At 37.5% G+C, this 19,582-nt stretch overlaps 2 protein-coding genes across 4 annotated transcripts in view; one reads left to right on the top strand and one right to left on the bottom strand.

The window, feature by feature from the left end:
• Positions 1 to 18,550, top strand: part of SPRED1 (sprouty related EVH1 domain containing 1) — a 124,775-nt gene extending 106,225 nt beyond the window's left edge. For all 3 annotated transcript variants that reach the window (XM_008269229.5, XM_070053969.2, XM_008269230.5), the window contains exons 5-7: positions 249 to 407; positions 10,604 to 10,705; positions 13,470 to 18,550. In XM_008269229.5, coding sequence (XP_008267451.1) covers positions 249 to 407; positions 10,604 to 10,705; positions 13,470 to 14,120 — 912 coding nt within the window. In that variant the 3' untranslated portion in view covers positions 14,121 to 18,550. The remainder of the gene's footprint in view (positions 1 to 248; positions 408 to 10,603; positions 10,706 to 13,469) is intronic.
• Positions 1 to 19,582, bottom strand: part of LOC149123075 (uncharacterized) — a 49,720-nt gene that overhangs the window by 14,458 nt on the left and 15,680 nt on the right. The gene's annotated exons all lie outside the window — the stretch shown is intronic.

Genomic DNA, 19,582 nt, shown 5'->3' on the forward strand with positions numbered 1-19,582 from the left:
AAAGAGAGAGAGAGAGAAAGAACCTGCAGCAAGACTGTGAGTAGTGGGCATTGAGAAGAAAAAAAGTAGATTTGAAAGGTACTCAGAAGATTAGCTTGTTTTGAAAATGATTTTTTGACATAAACAGGTATCTGCATATCTAGAGGTTAAATGGTATATACTTACTGATTGGCTAAATACTTGTTAAAGTATTTTGTTTTTGTTATAAATATTCTGTCACCTAATGAGTTGGGTTGTTTACTTTATAGGCACCTGAAGAAGACACTTCAAATTCTCTAGTTAAAGAGCATCTTTTCCAGCAAGAGACAGTTGTTACCAGTGAGCCTTATAGAAGCTCAAATATTAGACCTTCTCCTTTTGAAGATCTGAATGCCAGAAGAGTCTACTTGCAAAGTCAGGCCAATCAGGTAAGAAGATATTTTTCAAAATGTATGGTACATACGTAGAAATTTAATGTGTTAGAGAAAGACATTAAGACCATTTGCCCTTGACCAGACAAAACAAAATAAACAAGAAAATTAGAATATTGTTTCCAGCAAATCAGATCCAGAGTGGGCACTGTGTATACAATGTTCTAATGATTCCTGCCAACAGGATCAAAAAATGAAACCTTGATTGTAGGGCATTATCCTACTTTGTGTTTCAGGTATTATCAAATCTATCAGAAGAATTCTTCACCTTAATTCTTTTAGTGATAGGAACAAATGTTTTTGTTGTTGTTAATAAGCAACTATTATTCTCTGAACTCATGCAGTTTAAAACATCTGTCTACAAAAGCAAAAGCTTTTTAAAAGTGTTTTAAGATTTCTGTTTTTCTTGATAAGATGCTGGTGTCCAGTGGCGTAAAACACACCTGATTCTCATTTTGACTGGAGGAATTCAGATGTGCAGGTTGTTAGGGAAGAAGTTTACATACACCCTAGTGAGAAAGAGCAAATGAACAACATGATAAAGCATTCAGTGCAACAGATTATTACCATTAATTTTGTTATGCAGTATATGTATATATGTAGCATGGGTTAAATTCCATGCTTTGAGTAGAGGGATACAAAGGCAGTTAAAACCGAGATTTCTGTTGTAAAGAGGTTTCTCATGAAATAATTGATGCATACTCATAATTATGTGAGAACACAGAACACAGGCATTGAACTCATACTGGTAGGCGTTGGAGTTTTTTCTAGATGCATTTGAATTTTTTAAGAATGAGAACAATCCTTAACCAGGTGGAAGTGAAAACTGGGGATGAAGACATAGAAAGAGTAGAATATGAATGTTTCAGGTAGAGGATCTGTCTTAGCTAAGGCTGCCATAATAAAATATATAAACTGATGGCTCAAATAATAGAAACTTATTTTCTCACAGGTAGAACTCCAGGATCAGAGTGCCAGCCTGGCTATGGGATGGTGAGGTCCCTCTTTTTAGCCTATAGACCGGCCTATCTTCTTGCCACGTCCTCAGTTGGCAGGAAAATAAGAAAATCAGTCAGATAATGACTCCTGTCTAATCAGATCTGGACCCCACCCTCATCATCTATCTATTTCCCAAAGGCCCCGTCTCCAAATCTTCACATTAGAAATTACAACTTTTATGTATGGGATTTTAGAGGGACACAAACATTCAGTCCACAATAGGGAGCAGCGTGAGCAAAAGTGTGCATTGTCTAGTGGAGAAACAGCATGGAGCAAAAAAACAAAATGAAGAGCAGGGAGGACAGGGGCCAGCTGGTTGGATTGTTTTTGTTGTACAAAACACCTTGGATATTATCTTTGTTGTTTCATAAACCTGAATACACAGTACTGTGCCAGAGCCAGAAGAAACCGCAGGCTAAACACAGTACATTTTTTAAAAGTGTGGAGTAGTCTTTATTTTCCATTGCTCCTGTTGGTAGAAATTTTCCATAATATTTGGTATCTCCCCCCGCCCCATTTTTTTCTGTAATTTGGAGGTTAGGTGGTGGTAAGATTTTATTGTGATTTTAACCTATTTTTTTCTGATTACTAATGATAAACAACTTATGTATTTATCAACCATTTAGTGCTTACATTTTTTTCAAAAGGATTTATTCTTAGGTATTTGATCTGTTTTTTTTTTTTTTTTTTTTTTTTTTTACTCCTAAGTATGTTTTATTCATTGAGATCGTATCCAAGAATATTGTTAAGTTAACGTACATGCTGGCATTGTGACACAGTGTATTGATCCACCACTTGAGATGCTGGCATCCCATATTGCAACCCCAGTTTGAATCCCAGCTTCTCTGCTTTTGATACAGCTCCCTGCTAATGAGCCTGGGAGAACAATAGAGGATGGCTCAAGTTTTCTTGTGGGCATTTGTACAGTATGTAATTTTTTGTCCATTTGCTTTCAACATTTCTGTATCTTTTTATTTCAGATGTTTTTTAAAACAGTATACAAGTATAGTTACAGCTTTTTTTTTTTTTAAGTGTTTTGTTTTAGAGGTAGAAAGAAAGCTGTCATCCACTGGTTCATGCCTCAAAGGCCTGCAATGACCACGGCTGAGTTGGTGCCAAATCTGGGAGCCAGGAATTCAGTCAAGGCCTCCCATGTGGGTAACAGGAACCCAATAATTTGAGTCATTGTTGCTGCCTCCCAGAGTTTGCATTGGTTGGAAGCTGGAGTCAGAAGCCAGAGCCAGGAATAGAACGCACACATTCTGATAAAGGACCTGGGCATCTTAACCACTAGGCAGAATGTTTCCCTCCCTCCTTTTTAAAATCAATTTGATAGTTAGAGAGGTGTCTTTGTCTTTTAAATGAAGTGTTTTGTCCATTTACTTATACTGCAATTTACTAACAAATTACCATCTTTCTGTTTGCTTCCTTTGTTGTCAGATCTCTTTTTTTCTTTCCTTTGCTTATTCAAGTATAATTCCTTGATTTTTTCCCCCTTATTAGCTAAAGATAATACAGTTGTTCAATGTTTCTAATCGTTATCCTAGAGATTACAAATATATTCTTGACTTCATAAAGTCTACCCAAGTTCATAATACCTTGACTACATTTACTCCTTTGCCTTTTGTGTGGTTGTCATTAGGAATATTTTTTTTAAAAAAAGAAAATGTTGGTTTTATTTTTTATTGATTTTTTTTTTTTTATTTTTGCCAGGCAGAGTTAGACAGAGAGAGAGTTATAGACAGTGAGAGACAAAGAGAAAGGTCTTCCTTCCCTTGGTTCACTCCCCTAATGGCCGCTACAGCCAGTGCTGCGCCCATCTGAAACCAGGAGCCGGGTGCTTCCTCTCAGTCTCCCATGCGGGTGCAGGGCCCGAGCACCTGGGCCATCCTCCACTGCTGCGCCCCCCGCCCCCACCCCGAGCCATAGCAGAGAGCTGGACTGGAAGAGGAGCAATTAGGACTAGTACCCAGCGCCCCAACCAGGACTAGAACCTGGGGTGCCGGTGCCACAGCCGGAGGATTTGCCAAGTGATCCACGGCACCAGTGTTGGTTTTCTTTTTGTGTGTGTGATTTTTATTTATTTTTTTGAGAGGTAGTGTTATAGAAGGAGAAAGGGAAAGACAGAGAGGTCTCTCATCTGTTTTTTCACTCGCGAAATGGCTGCAATGGCCAGAACTGAGCCTATCCAAAGCTAGGAGCCATGAGTTTCTTCTACGTCTCCCATGGGGGTGCAGGGGCCCAAGCACTTGGGCCATCTTGCACTGCTTTCCAAGGCCATAGCAGAGAGCTGGATCAGAAGAAGAGCAGCTGGGGCACAAATTCACACCCATATGGGATACTGGCGCCGCAGGCAGAGGCCTTAGCCTATTATACCACAACGCCAACCCCCGTAATTAATATTCTGTAGTAAAATTCTTGAATAAAATTTGAATTATTTTCTATAAAGGTATTTGGTAACCTTACCAGTTTCAGTGGGATTAAGAAATCTGTATAATGAACAGGAAAGAAAGACTGTTTTGCTGTGGGCTTCTTTGTAGAAGAGGCTTGATTATAAAAGCTTTCCTCAGAGAGTAGATGGAGCTAGAGGAATACAGGGTAAAGGACCAGGTATTTTTATAAAGTAACAAAAATGGATAATTATTTTGAACAAGAGAATAATAAAGCAAAGGCATAACAGAAATCATTAAAGACATCAAAGACACAGGTGAATTGTACGAGAAGAGGGAGAATTGCTTTATCCTCCAAGGTGGAAAAGATGTTTTAGGCAGAGCTGTAGATTTGTTATGAAGGAGATAAAATTAAGGAAATTCAGACTTGATCAGTTAGCATTATGGGCCCCAGGTTTTTGGGTTTTTTTGTGTGTGGGGGGAGGGTTTTTTTTTTTTTTTTTTTTTTTTGGTAAGCCTAACATTTGTCTATTATTTTTGTCCTAAAGACTTGAAGGAAGAGAGTAGGCTGCGGAGAAAGGAAAAAGTTTATAGATCATCAAAGGAGCTTTCTTTCAGTAACTATCAACACAGCTGTACTGTAGCAAATAAATATTGTTTGAAATATTCAAGCTAGACACAGATGGTGAAAGGCTGCAGGCTCCCTGCAGCTTCTTACTGGTCGAGTTTCTCTAGTCTGCAAATCTAAAATGCTCTAAAACCTGAAACTTTTTGAGCACTGACATGATACCAAAAATGGAAAATTGCACACTGGAAAGACATAATGACAGGTCACAGTCAAACACAGCTGAGCTGAAAATACTGTATAGAATTACCTTCAGGCTGTGTGTATGAAACATACATGAATTTCATGTTTGGACTTGGATCCCATCTTTAAGACAACCTTATGATATATATGCAAATATTTCAAATCCATCCCATACAGTCTGAAACTCTTCTGGTCCCAAACATTTTGTGTAAGGGATACTCAAACTGTATTTCACTGAATCTGATCATTATGGTTTGTGCTAGGTGTTGCTTTAAGTGCTTTACTTATACAGCTCATTTTAATCCTCTGTGATATAATAACCGCTGTGATAACCTGCTTCATTTCAGTGGTGGAATTTATCTATAGTTTATGTATGTTGTCCAGTTTATTAAGAGATTTTATAAGAAACTGAAGAAAAAAAAAATAAAACATTGGTATAAGAAGAGAAATTTAACTATAAGCTGATTTTACTTTGAGCACAACAATTATAATAATAAATGCTGAAACTAATCTGGATACCCTCTGTAGAGATTTGGGGATATCAGAATAACCCACCAGGAGTCTTTGAATCTAGAGATACTCAGTTTAACATTTTAAAATACGGAATGTGTTTTAGCATTGAGTAGTGAGCAGAAAACCTCATATTGGTGGAGGAGAGCATGAAGGTCCATGAATCTTGCACTAGGTTATTTGATCCATGAAGTTCAGCAGGGAGAGAAAATATGCTGGATAGGGGTCAGCATTGTGGTTGCAGGTTAATGGGTGCTAGTTTGAGATCCAGCTGCTCCATTTCTGATCCAGCGCTGCTAATATGTCTGGGAAGGCAGCAGAAGATGGCTGAAGTCCATGGCTCCTGCATCCACGTGGGAGACCCAGAACAAGCTCCCGGCTCCTGGCTCCTGGCTCCTGGCTTCAGCCTGGCCTAGCCCCAGCTGTGTGGCCATTTGGGGAGTGACCAGTGGGTGGAAGATATCACGTGTGTTTTCTCTCTCTCTCTCTCTCTCTCTCTATCTCTCTCTCTCTCTCTCTCCTCCACTCCCTCTCCCTCTCTCTCCAACTCTCTGTAACTCTGCCTTTCAACTATAAAAAAAGAATCTTTTATTTAAAAAAAATAGGAACTATGGGGATATAACACAAAGTTATGATAGACCAATATTCCTTATCCCAACCCCTGAGAATTTATTTGGCCTATGTGTTGTTCAACTGAGAGAACTATAAACTTAAAATCAAAAAATCTTTTGATTGATGGGAGAAAAGAACTGAGCTCTTCTCCCAAAATGGCAGTGTTGGTAGTGGTGGGGTGACTCAATAGTATAGACATCTTGTAGAAAAATACAAAATGGTGCAAAAGAACTGCAGAGGGGCAAGTGAACAATGTTTGACAGACAGATGCTAGTTTTATAATTAGGCACATGGCTTCTGGAAGCAGGACAGATTATTCAACCTTTGTGTGCTTTGGTATCCTTACCTATAACCTAGATATCAGTATCTACCTCCTAATATTGTTATGAAGGTAAACATGATTAAATGTGATTTGTAAAGCACTTAAGAAAAACATTTTTGTTAACTTGAAATAAAATAGTAATATTCCTAGTCCCTAATTATAGATACTTTTCCTTATCTCCAAGATTGATGTGATGAAAAAGTGTATTAGTCCATTTTGCATTGCTGTAACAGAATGCCATAGACTGGGTTATAAAGAAAAGAACTAGTTCTGCGGACTGGGAAGTTCATTATCAAGGTGCTGGTATCTTGTGAGGTTCTTCTTGCTGTGTCATCCATGGCAGAAGATGAGAGGGTGAAAGACGACAAGGTAACAAGAAGAAGGAGACCAGACTCATCCTTTTATCAGAAACCCACTCCTGTGAAAATGACAATCCCTTCGTGGGGGCAAAGCCTTCAGGGCCTGTTCTCCTCTAGAGGTCACAACACTCAACACTGTTGAATTGGGGGCTAGGATTGCAGCACTTGGACATTGGAGGACATGTTGAAATCATATCAGTTACATGAATTTACATAACTGGATGTCTATGCATTTACTAATGTTAAAGTAGGTGAACTTCCACGGCAGCCATTGGAGGGTGAACCAACGGCAAAGGAAGACCTTTCTCTCTGTCTCTCTCTCTCACTGTCCACTCTGCCTGTCAAAAAAAAAAAAAAAAAAGAAAAAGAAAAAAGTAGGTGAACTTCTCAGTTCAATAGGAATTAGAATGAGGTGGCTTTTTAAACATTATCGTGGAGCTTAGCTAGACATTGGTAAGTAAATATAGAAATTTCTTAACAGCAATAAAGCACATTTGCGTTTAACACAGAACTGTTAAAGACTATACCATTTAACTATTTGTGTATGACCCAAAAAGCCTCACAGAATAAATTTACCACTGTACAGAATCAGGCCCTCAACTTGTAGATTAGAAACCTTATTTTTTTGGGGATACTGAAACTAAAGTCAGATTTCAGGGATTAAAAATTAAATTGAGCCCAAGAAAATAATATGTAAAAATTAGAATATGAAACTCCATTTAGATCATCATGAAGACTATAGTGTCAATAGTAGCTTGTTTAGTGTATTTTCTACATTAAATATATCCTTATGATGTACTGTATCATCACCAAAGCTAGCTTGAGGAATATTAATAGTCAGTAGAGTAATTATGTGCTTTGAATATGCTTTTGAACTACATTCAATTAAGATGGCTTGATAGATCCTTTTCTACAGTAGAGGAACTGCCTTGCCAAAATGGATAGACAGCTGCCTTGCTGAACTATAAAGTATGTAAGATTTTACCTTACTTGCAAGCTAACAAGTTAACCTGCCGGTTGTGTGAATGCTGCCAGAAGACATAAGACTGCTAGGTCAGAGACAAAAGATTTTCTCACAGCACAGTAAGCATCATGATCTTTGTGTGTTAGTTCCCCTTGTTCCCCAAAGCACTGTGGGGATGATCCTCCTCAAGAAGATGTTCACAGTGGGTTTGCATCACAGCACTGGAACCCTGAGCTTCAGGAACCAAGTCTTTTTTTTTTTTTTTTAATGGGCAGTAAACCTATCTGACTTGCTGTGGCAGGAAATACTGTCTTTATTATATTGAGTACTAAGCAAGCCTGTCTTGGGGTGGGGAGGGTTTATTATATCTTTAAAGGGTTTCACTTATATTAATATTCTTAATAAAATAATCTGAAACAGCAACTATACTCACTAGATTTCTGTGCTAATGGATTTTTCCCCCCAGTAATGCTTAAGTAGACATTATCACGGTCTTTGATTTATTTTCCATGCTTACATGGGCTGTTTAAATCCTCTGGATGGATGGGTACATTATTTCAAAATGCTGATATACTCAGGTTTTAATTGGGTCTTACAGGCCTGGAAACCATTGATAGCTCTTTTGCTCAATTTCTCTTACATTCAGGTTCCTGTATATCATTTTACTATAGACAAATAAGAGAGTGTAAATGAGCTCATGATCAAAGACAAGTTTGTTTGTTTTTTGTTTGTTTATTTTAAGATTTATTTATTTTACTTGAAAGTCAGAGTTACACAGAGAGAGAAAGGCAGAGAGAGAGAGAGAGAAGTCTTCTATCCACTGGTTCACTCCCCAATTGGTCGCAACAGCTGGAGCTGCACCAATCTGAAGCCAGGAGCCAGGAGCTTCTTCTGGTTCTCTGACATGGGTGCAGGGGCCCAAGGATTTGGGCCTTCTTCTACTGCTATCCTAGGCCATTACAGTAGAGAGCTGGATAGGAAGTGGAGCAGCCGGGACTCGAACCGGCACCCATATGGGATGCCAGCACTGCAGGTGGCAGCTTTACCCACTGTGCCACGGTGCTGACCACAACCAAACAAGTTTAAAAAGGACCTCACTCTACCCCCAGTTTACCCTGAAGGTGATTGCTGCTTTTCCAGGCCATTAACGGGGAGCTGGATTAGAAGTAGAGCAGCTGGGACACGAACCAGTGCCCATATGGGATGCCAGTGTCACAGGTGGTGGCTTTACTTGCTGTGCTACAACACTGGCCTCTACACATTATTTATATATAAAGATTCATTCCTTTGTAGCATTTTGTTTGGCTTGCCCTTGTAAATGAAATGCCTTTTTTTAAAGATTTATTTATTTGAAAGTCAGAATTACAGAGAGAGAGGAGAGAACCACCCGAAGGTTCACTACCCAGTTGGCCGCAACAGCCGAAGCTGCGCCTATCCGAAGCCAGGAGCCAGGAGCTTCTTCTGGGTCTCCCACATGGGTACAGGGGCCCAGGACTTGGGCCATCTTCTATTGCTTTCCCAGGTCATAGCAGAGAACTGAATCAGATGTGGAGTAGCCAGATCTCGAACCAGCGCCTATATGGGATGCCAGCACTTCAGGCCAGGGTGTTAACCTGCTGTGCCACAGCACCAGCCCCTGGAATGCTTTTTAAAATTTTGCTTGTAACCAGTTTTCAAGTGTCTCCCATGGCACTTTCAGCTAATATATTCTCCTAAAGACTGTTAGCACCAGATTCCTAGTGTATTGAAAAGCAGTAGTTAATAGGGATATATCTTTTAGCATCTGCATGTAATTAGTGTAAAAAGTCAGCCTTGTCCATTTTTGTTTTGCAGATCAGGTAAGTATATTAATATTTAAGATACTCTTGGGTAGTTTTCAAAATGTGTATACAACTTGTTTCTGGGAAAATGAAATCCAGGCAATAAGTGAAAAAGTAGACATTTTCATGTTTAAATACATTTAATATATAATTTGAGTTCACTGTATTCTATCAGAGGGAAAAAAAATCCTCTACTTTTCTGTAATGCTCTTTATAGAGCTTTTATTTCATTCTGTGTTTATTTCAAGCATAAATTTCCTCTATGAAGCTTCCCCAAACCTCTGTGTCCATAGTGATTTTGTTCCCCGTCAATTCCTGGATTCTTATTTATTCCCCCTATAAGCATAGGAAAATATCCGTAATGTACCTGAAGTACAGAAAGCAAAGCACAATACAAAGTTCCCATTTGTATTTAGAATTTCTGAATATCCGCTTAACCTGTTTGTATTTATGTTTGTAAATTTTTAAAGTTTTGTGATAGTTAATCAGTAGATGAAAGTAAGTACATATTAAAATTCTAAAAATTAAACATTGATAAATTTTAGCTGTACTCTAGCTCTGAAATGAGCTTTCCAGTTCACGAGACAACAGGACAGTAATGTCACATGATAAATTTTTTTGAGATATAGTACAGATAACATGAAATTACTCTTCTAACTATACAGTTTGCTGGGTTTTAATATATTCACAAGATTGACATTATTGAATTCCCAAACATTTCATCACCCAATAGCAATTAGCAGTTGTGACCTGTACTCCTTCTGTCCTTCAGCCCTTGGGAACTACGATTGTGATGTGTATCACTACTTTCCTTTTGTGCCTGAGTAGTATTCATCATTTTGTTTATATCCCATTAACAGATGGATATTTGGGTTTTTCCTGTTTGGGAGTTATATAAGAAAAGACGTTTAGGGGGCCGGTGCCGTGGCATAGCAGGAAAAATTGCCACTTACAGTGCTGGCATCCCTTTTGGACGCCAGTTCGAGTCCCGGCTGCTCCACTTCTGACCCAGCTCTCTGCTATGGCCTGGGAAAGCAGTAGAAGAGGGCCCACGTCCTTGGGCTCCTGTACCCACGTGGGAGACCTGGAAGAAGCTCCTGGCTCCTGGCTTAGGATCAGTGCAGCTCCGACCATTGCGGCCAGTGGGGCAGTGAACCATCAGATGGAAGACCTCTCTCTCTCTCTGTGCCTGTCCTTCTCTCTCTGTGTGACTCTGACTTTAACAGGTAAATAAATAAATCTTTAAAAAAGAAGAGACATTTAAAAAACAGTAAAGGGATGTCTGAATTTTTATTCAAAACCATTTACCAATCAAGTATGAAGTTTTAGAATGTACATTGTATATGTTTTTGTTAAAGGTAAGAAATTCATATTTTTGGTCAGTTAAGTAGAAATTATTTGTATTTTAGATAACATTTGGTCAGCCAGGCCTAGACATTCAGAGCAGAAGTATGGAATATGTGCAGCGACAAATACCCAAGGAGTGTGGAAACCTAAAGCCCCAAAATAGGGTAAGTAATGTTAGTTCATTTTCTGATAGAAAATATAACAAATTAGTATACAAGTAAAATCTTTTGTTCCTTCTAATTCTCTATATTTGCAGTGTATAAATTAGCTCTGTGTGTGTGTGTCTGTGTGTCTGTGTGTATATATACACACATGCCTGTAAAGTTTGTTACTTAAACTCCATCCAGACTTCTCATTTTGAGTCTGGAGAGTTACTATACAGTATTTATCACCAGAAAGGATCAGTAGGAGTTCTGTATTGTTAACTCAGCAGACTGTATCCATCACTCTACCTTTAGGCCAGACCTTCTTTTAACCTCAATTCCAGATGTCTAAGGAATAGAAGCTTGCCCCAGCCTGGTTCAGATGCTTACTTGTAGACCAGTCACCATGTCCAGGGACTAGAACTAAAGATACATATTTGACTACTAGAAGCCTACATTGAAGGGTGATGGGAAGGATCAAAAGATTCAATGTTATTCATTGTCCTCAAAAAGCCAATCTACTCAGAGAATTAGAGGGGGAGGGGATGAGCAAGTGATTGAGGAGGAGAGTAGCAGGGACATAGAGACAGATGATGTATTTTAAGGAACTCATTTTTCAGACTTTTCCCTATTGCCAAGCTATGAACATAGGTGTTCATGCATTAGGCTGCTAGAGCTATTGTCACAAAATAGCAAAGACTGGGTGACTGAAACAACAGTTTCCTTTGTCACAGTGGTGGGGTTAGAAGTTCAATATCAAACTTTCAGGTTTAATTTCTTCTGAGGCCTTTTTCCTTGACTATAGGCACCTTCTCACAGTGTTCTCACATGGTCTTTCCACTGCACACACATCCCTTGGGTCTCTCTCTTTATGCCAAAATCTCCTCTTCCTGTAGGGACATCAGTCAGATTAGATTAAGGGCCTTATTTAACCTAGCTCTTTAAAGGCCCATTTCAACAACTTTGAGATACAGATTTCATCTCTAGTATCTTAATCAAGTGTGAGTGACATTCAAAGTATGATTCATCCTCAGGTAAATTCCTCTCCAGCTCTGTACCCATGAAATCAGGCTTGAGTTACTGCTTCCAAATACAACAGTGGGAAAGGCTTAGCATACACATTTCCATTCCAAAAGTGAGAAATTGAAATGAAGAAAGGTGTCATGGATCTCAAGCAAATCCAAAACCTAACAGGGAAAATGTCATTACATTTTAAGATTTGAGAATAATCTCCTAATGTGATGCTCCATTTTCCGGATGGCCTATGGTCCACCCCATGGGTTCTGGATGACAGCATCACCACTAAGGCCCTGAATTTCTCCAATACAACTCACTGAATCTGGGAAGTTGACCCCACTCTCTGGAAATGAGAAGAAAACAGCCCTGCCTTCGGAGTCATTCTTCCCTTTTCTTGAGAGAGGATGCGTGTTTGCAGCCACAAGGCTGTAGACTCCTCAAAGTCTGAGAACTTTTCTTCATTCTAACCTGCCCATGTCCCTTGTATTCCCAAGTTGGCAGCGTTTTATATTCTCCTATGATTCTCTAACCATACCTTTGATATTCTCTCTAGAACACACATTCTCATTTCTTAAAATATGGAGAGAATGGGAATTTTTCAAATCTTCAATTTCTGATTGCTTTTTGCTTAACAGGTTTGGTTTTTTGTTTTGTTTTTTTTTTTTTTTTCCTAAAGATTTATTTGAAAGAGTTACAAAGAGGTAGAGATAGAGACAGAGAGAGGTCTTTGACCTGCTGGTTCACTTCCCAAGTAGCTGCAAGGGCTGGAGCTGAGCCAATCCAAAGCTAGGAGCCAGGGGCTTCTTCTGGGTCTCTTGTGTGGATACAGGGGCCCAAGGACTTGGGTCATCCTCTGCTGCTTTTCTAGGTGCATTAGCAGGGAGCCAGATTGGAAGTGGAGCAGCCAGGACTCAAACGGTTGCCCATATGAGATTCTGGCGCTGCACGCCAGGGCTTTAACCCGCTACACACCACAGCACCAGCCCCAGCAATTCTTTCTTCAGTTTATCTATCTACTCTGATTTTTTACTATAAGCATCAGGGAGAAATTAGGCCATTTCTTCAATACTTTGCTTACAAATCTACTCTGCTAACTATCCATGATCATGACTCAAAAGTTCTGTTTTCCAGAAAACCGGTTCTTTGCCACTTAATAACAAGGATTGCCTTTCTTGCAAATCTTGAATAACATGCTCTTTATTTTATATGAGGCCTCACCAGAGTACCTTTAAAGCAGTGATCCCTTGAATGCTGTATTTAACTTGTATTTTGAAATTCTTGAGCCAATACCCAGTTCCAAGCCTACATTTTTGAATATTTATTATAGTGTCACCTGACTTCTTGGCACCAAAATCTGTATTAGTCATGATTCTCCAGAGAAACAGAACCAACAGAATGTATATATAGAAATTTATTTTAAGGCATTGGCTCACAGAATAGTGGACGTACAAATCTAAAATATGCAGGTGTAGGCTGTCAAGCTGGGGTTAAGGAAAGATTTGTGGTCTGAATCCAAAGGCAGCCTATTGGCAGGACTACTTCCTCTGGGAGGGAACAATCTTTGTTTTATTAAGACCTTCAACTGATTAGATAAGGTCTACCCCCATCAGGATCTATCTGTTGAAATGTTGATCTCATCCAAAAATCACATCTCAGAGACATCCAGAATAGTATTTGAAAAACATCTGAGCACTGTGACTCTACCAAATCAACACGTCATATTAACCATCATAATCCTTACAGCACTTTGTATCTCTTTTATTTTTAGGTACCCTTGAAATCAATCAGACATGTCAGCTTTCAAGATGAAGATGAGATTGTTAGAATAAACCCTCGAGATATCTTAATACGTCGCTATGCAGATTACAGACATCCTGATATGTGGAAAAATGACTTGGAGAGAGATGATACTGACTCCAATATCCACTTTTCTAAACCAGAGAGTAAAAAATCAGACTATCTGTACTCTTGTGGGGATGAAACTAAGTTAAGTTCACTCAAAGACTCTGTGGTATTTAAGACACAGCCTTCCTCATTAAAATTTAAGAAGTCAAAACGAAGAAAAGAGGATGGTGAACGTTCTCGCTGCGTATACTGCCAGGAAAGGTTTAATCATGAAGAAAATAGCAGGGGAAAATGTCAGGATGCTCCAGATCCTATTAAAAGATGCATATATCAAGTTAGTTGCATGCTCTGCGCAGAGAGCATGTTGTATCATTGTATGTCAGACTCAGAGGGAGATTTTTCTGATCCCTGTTCATGTGACACTAGCGATGACAAGTTCTGCTTACGGTGGCTAGCCCTGGTAGCTTTGTCTTTCATTGTACCATGTATGTGCTGCTATGTCCCTTTGAGAATGTGCCATCGCTGTGGTGAGGCATGTGGGTGCTGTGGTGGGAAGCATAAAGCTGCTGGATGAAATGATCCAGTGCCAAAATGAGCTTAAAATCTTTGTTTCCAGGAATTAACTAACTTGGATTTGTGGAAGCTTTTGGCAAGCAATATGGAATCTTGCCTGGTATCACTGGGGCCACATGTGGAGGAAGCAGAACTCATCAGTTCTTAGCATTTCACAAATGCTAGCCATGCCTAACTTTTCCCTTGAGTGCATGGCATGTTTTGTTACAGGTTGTAGGGTATTTTCAGAAGGAAGTCATTTCTGGTTATTGGCTATAAGAGTCAGCAAAAAATATCCAACTAAAAGGGATTAATTCTGGCATTTTTGTATATTTATGCATTAGGTGATGGGACTTTTAAAGGTTTGAATTTATTAGGATACGAACTAAAAGTAAAAATGCACTAGGGGACTATTGATTTCAATCTAAGAAAAGTTAACACTTCAGAATTATAAGAAGTAAAACAAGTGCAACTAAATAATTTGTTAGTTGTTTTTTGAAAGCAGTTTTATGTATAAATAACAAATGTTTATATTTAACTAAATGTAAGGTACGAATTATTACATATTAAACTTTTCTTCCCCTTCCTAGTTCTGAAGTAGATAAACATTTATCTACTGTCACATTCCATATATTTTGAATATTTAACTCATCTAGTTAATAATGTTTTTATTCCATGTGAATGATTTGATATTTTCATCCTCATTTCTCTTTGGCTACAATTTATATTGAGTTATATCTGTACATTCTGGTAATCTAAAATCCTTAAAAATATTCTAATAGCCTTGAGTGACCAACTTTTTTTTAAAGCACAGATGTAATTGTCTAATGTTCTGATGGGAATGTAACACTTATTTTTATATAAAAAGAGACTGAGTAAACATTATAGAAAAAAGTGAGGTTTTTTAGTTGTTTTGTTTTTTGTGGTATTCAACCAGCAAGTTGTTTTCTTTCAGAGTTTCATCCTTCAAAAAAATTATATTGCATTTACAAACATTTTACAAGTCAAAAAAAATGTAACTGGATACTTCGTGTAAAACAGTTTCCTCTTGAGATCTCCATTTATTCTGCTAAAACAGAATATGTTCAGCTGTGTTATTGTTTAGCTTAATCCTCAGTGCTTACTATTCACATAACAATGATCATTTTTCTCAGTTGCATTTTTATTTAAACGGGCCAAAAGCAAAATTATGTTAAAATGTGTGCTAACTACCACAGGAAAGTATTAATCCAGTTGTCAATGGAATATCTTGTACATATCCTTATATTTGTTTTGCAGAGCGTTGTTTTACTGGATGTTTAATTTGCAATGTTAGTTGGATACATGTTCCAACAAACTGTTTAAATGACTTGGGATCAAATTTTTTTTTTTTTTAAGTATTACATTAAAACTCTAATCAAGTAAAGGGTTCTTTAAGAACATTCCCTTAGAGGGATAAAGTTGAGAAGTGTGCCTTTTTTTAATGGCTTGAAGTTTAATAGGTGATACAAATTAAAATCACACTACCATTTAAAAGCTCATTTTCTATGCAGGGTTTTTAATGTCATTTACGTACCATTCTTTTTACATATCACACTTAAGCTTGTGTTAGCTTTCTTCTTTTGCCCCAGATCAAACTGAACAATGTATATAACACTATCTGTCTGTAAAATACTTTTTTTAAGAAAGCATTTATATTTATATTACAGCTTGAACTGACAACATTGTGTATATAGATCATCTTGAAGTATTATTTCACATTGAAAAGAAGAAAAATATATTGATAACTATAGATGTTATGAAGAAGAGGTTATTTCTAGTTTTGTACTAAAAATCAATTGGATGAAACGAATCCAAAACATGACACCGTAGCAGCAGTTTTAAGTCTTATTTGTACTGTTTATATATTTGGATGCTGCTACATCAGATGATCTTCATTCCTGAAGTTTTCAGCTAAACTTGGTTTCCTAGAATAGACTGTTAACTTTCAAAATTACTTTTTATTGATGACATGGAAATTCTGATTTTCCTTTTGAATGAATTTTCATACTGTAAGTTGCTGAGTTTATAATTCAGGTTTGAGCAAGGTGTGAATTACTGAAGAAAATAACTTGCTGGCTATAGGAAATGCTGTGGAAGTGAACTGTGTACATACTTCTGGGAAGAACAAATTTAATCATTTCTTCTGTTAAGCACTAATCAGTATAGTGCAACTCCTGGTTCTGTACTGTATTTTATATGCAATATATATGCTTTAATATTTTAATGTTTGTGCATTAATATTTTCAGTTTGTTTAACCACTTTGCTGCTAAAATTTTGCCATCCCATCCCCATTTTTTCCTTTACAATTTTAAACAAGTTTCTTCATTAAAAACTACAGTGATGAAATGGTTTTTATTTCACCTTGGATCTTTATAGTTAACATACCCAGTTTCCAAATCTGTCTAGAAGTGTGATAAAATAATGTCATCTGAATCCCTACGTGGAAATTTTCGTTTGTAAGTTAGAATTCCTGTGTGAAAACAAATGGGTAGTTTAAATCTCTAATTCTTAAAACCTGTGTACAGGTGCATTTGGGAACATTTTCTTGTTCTCCGTACAGATTTGGCACTGCCAATTGGCTTTTCTTCTCAAACCTTTCTTTGTTTTTAATCTGATTGTATAAGTAAATGACTCAACAAAAGTGCTTAAGTGTTAGTAAATATTGAAAATGAAATAATCTAAATTATTTTGAAATATTTTGATGAATTTGTTTTGTTTGAAATTGATAATTCTTCAGTGATTTTTCTCCTGACTTGAAATGGAAATCATTTGAAGAAATTCACGGTGTGGAGCTTCAGCACCCCCTGCTGGGTGATTTCCAGACCGGAGACTTGGGATGGTCATAGGGATCACACAGGTTTTGGGATCATTACCAGACTTAAGTGGTGGTCCCCTCCTGGTGGGAAATCAGGAATAGGGAATATTTCAAACAACTGTAAGATGAGTCTTTTCCCCAACATGTCTTCTTGGTAACTGAGAGATTTTAAGCACTTTTTTCTTACTTGTCCTGTTTTAAAATATTTATCGATACTGGAAACTGGTTATCAAAGTTGATGGTATGCTGTGGCATTTTTAGAACCAGTTCCTTTAACTTCTAAAAACCATACCAAAATGGTATTCTTATTTTTCTTCCTGTTGCCAGTCAGGGAGAATTAAAACAAAAAATCCGTAATCATTTCTTCATGACAGCTTCAGAGTGTGTGTGTGTGTGTGTGTGTGCGCGCACGCGTACGCATGTGTTTCTGAGATGATGGTTGGGCAGTGGTTTATATTTGAAGAGAGAAACTTGAAACTACCTACTTTCATTGGTTAATCAGCAGTGCCTAAATTGAGCTTTTGAAGTAATATAAATGCACTTTCAATTCATGTGTATAGTGCCATCTGATACCTTAGGTAAGTCTTGCTTTTTTCTTTTTTCTTTCTCTCCCTTGCTTAACTGAATGGCACAGCAATGTTTCTTAATATTCATGAAGTTTCCAGAATATGCGAAACAGATATTTTTCCTGTAGACAGGCAAAGTACAGAATTTTAAGGGTGTTTCTTGTGTTGGAATTTACTTAAAATTTTGTGACTACACTTGAAAATATGTGTTGAAGACTGGGTTTTTAATTATAACCCAAAGATGCATTAAGCAAGTGTAACATTTTTTCTATATGAAACCTTGAAAATTTTAGTTAGTGAAAAACAGATTCTTCACTAAATATTATTTTCATTCTTGATTTGACCTCCGTGATCACTTTTCTAAGTATAAGGGAAATCGCTAGAAACTTACATTATTGTTGCACTAAAAAAATTAGTCTATACATCATGATAATAGCACTATAAGGTGTTTTATGGTGACTCAAATATAAAAAGTTTTTTTTTTAAGAGAAACACAACCAGAGGTAATTTATATAAACCAAAAAAAGGGCTTTAAGGTATTAAGGTACTGTTTGCCTAGCAGCCAGGTGGTTATAAAATTTTCATGTGCTTTGGTACACTGATAAATGTTAGCCATTGTTCCCGAAAGCTTCTTAAGTGGCATAAATTGTTTTAAAATTTTTTCAAAAATAATCTAGTTGAAAAACCTTTGTATTAAAGATACACATAGATTTTTGTGAACATTTCCAATGTGTAGTGTCACTTGCTTCCTATTCTTGACCTCAAAAGTGCCTCACTTGTATATTATTTCCATTGAAAGCTTGACTGCATTCTTTCTAATAAGCAATGAAAATTGTTTTAACTCACGTCATAATGTGTCTCCTCAGATATAGTTGACTAGCTTGATAGTTTTGAGTATATAATGTAAATATGCATATATAAGTTTGTAACCATTTTTGTTACATCATACTCATGTAATTGGACATACCAAATGATATCATAAGAACTTGTTTTAATGGTTTATTTCCCTCCTTGGAATTACCTAATTAAACCTATCATGAAATATAAAAGGACTTTCTCTTACTCTTTCAGAGCATATCAAATTATCATATGAGATAATGATGACTAGAGGAGAAAGTTGTAAAAATGAAAGTTTTCCATTGTTTAAAGGTACATATTTGTTAAGCTGGTAGTTTATAAACAATTTATCTTAATGACTAATTCACTCTTGATTATATCCAGTTTTTTTTTTTCTAGTCTGTTTCATGATGTACTTTCTGTTTGGGAGCATATTGCAGCTAGGTTTGGATTTTAACCACCTTACATGGTATGTGGCAGTTGTTTAACCCAGGACTACTACTGATTGTTTTAAATATGTGTTCTAGTCATTTTCACTTAATACAAAAACTATGCCATTTTTGAAAGTAATATTTTGAACAGTTATTAGAAGACAGTGCTCTACTAAAAAACATGTTGTATCTCAGCACCAGAGTATTTTTTGGAATATTAGGTTACAGAAATCAAGAATTAACTTTATCTTTACCATGAAGGATGTAGTCTCCTGTGCTTATTTATAGGATTTCAGGAATTTGCTCATCAGAGTAGTACCTACAAGTAAGTGGATTTTTTTTTTTTTCAGAGAGACAGAGAGCTTTAGACAGAGAGAGACAGAGAGAAAGGTCTTCCTTCCGTTGGTTCACCCCCCAAATGGCCACTACGGCCGGTGCACTGCGCTGATCCGAAGCCAGGAGCCAGGTGCTTCCTCCTGGTCTCCCATGCGGGTGCAGGGCCCAAGCACTTGGGCCATGCTCCACTGCCTTCCCGGGCCACAGCAGAGAGCTGGACTGGAAGAGGAGCAACCGTGACTAGAACCCGGGGTGCAGGCACCGCAGGTGGATAATTAGCCTAGTAAGCCGCGGCGCCGGCCGAGTGGATTTTTTTTGCATCAGAAAAATTGAAGTTTGGTTCCCATGGACCATCAATATGTCACACACACAGTGCTCTTTAAAGGAAAAAAATCAGTATTAATAGTAGGAAAGCCGAAGTCAATTCCTCTAAGATGAGCTGCTTTAAGATTCGCAGTTTTAGAGAGATCTTTCAAA

Source organism: Oryctolagus cuniculus, chromosome 12 (assembly GCF_051225735.1).
Source record: "Oryctolagus cuniculus isolate XC-2025 breed Fujian yellow rabbit chromosome 12, ASM5122573v1, whole genome shotgun sequence".
NCBI classification, from domain to species: domain Eukaryota; kingdom Metazoa; phylum Chordata; class Mammalia; order Lagomorpha; family Leporidae; genus Oryctolagus; species Oryctolagus cuniculus.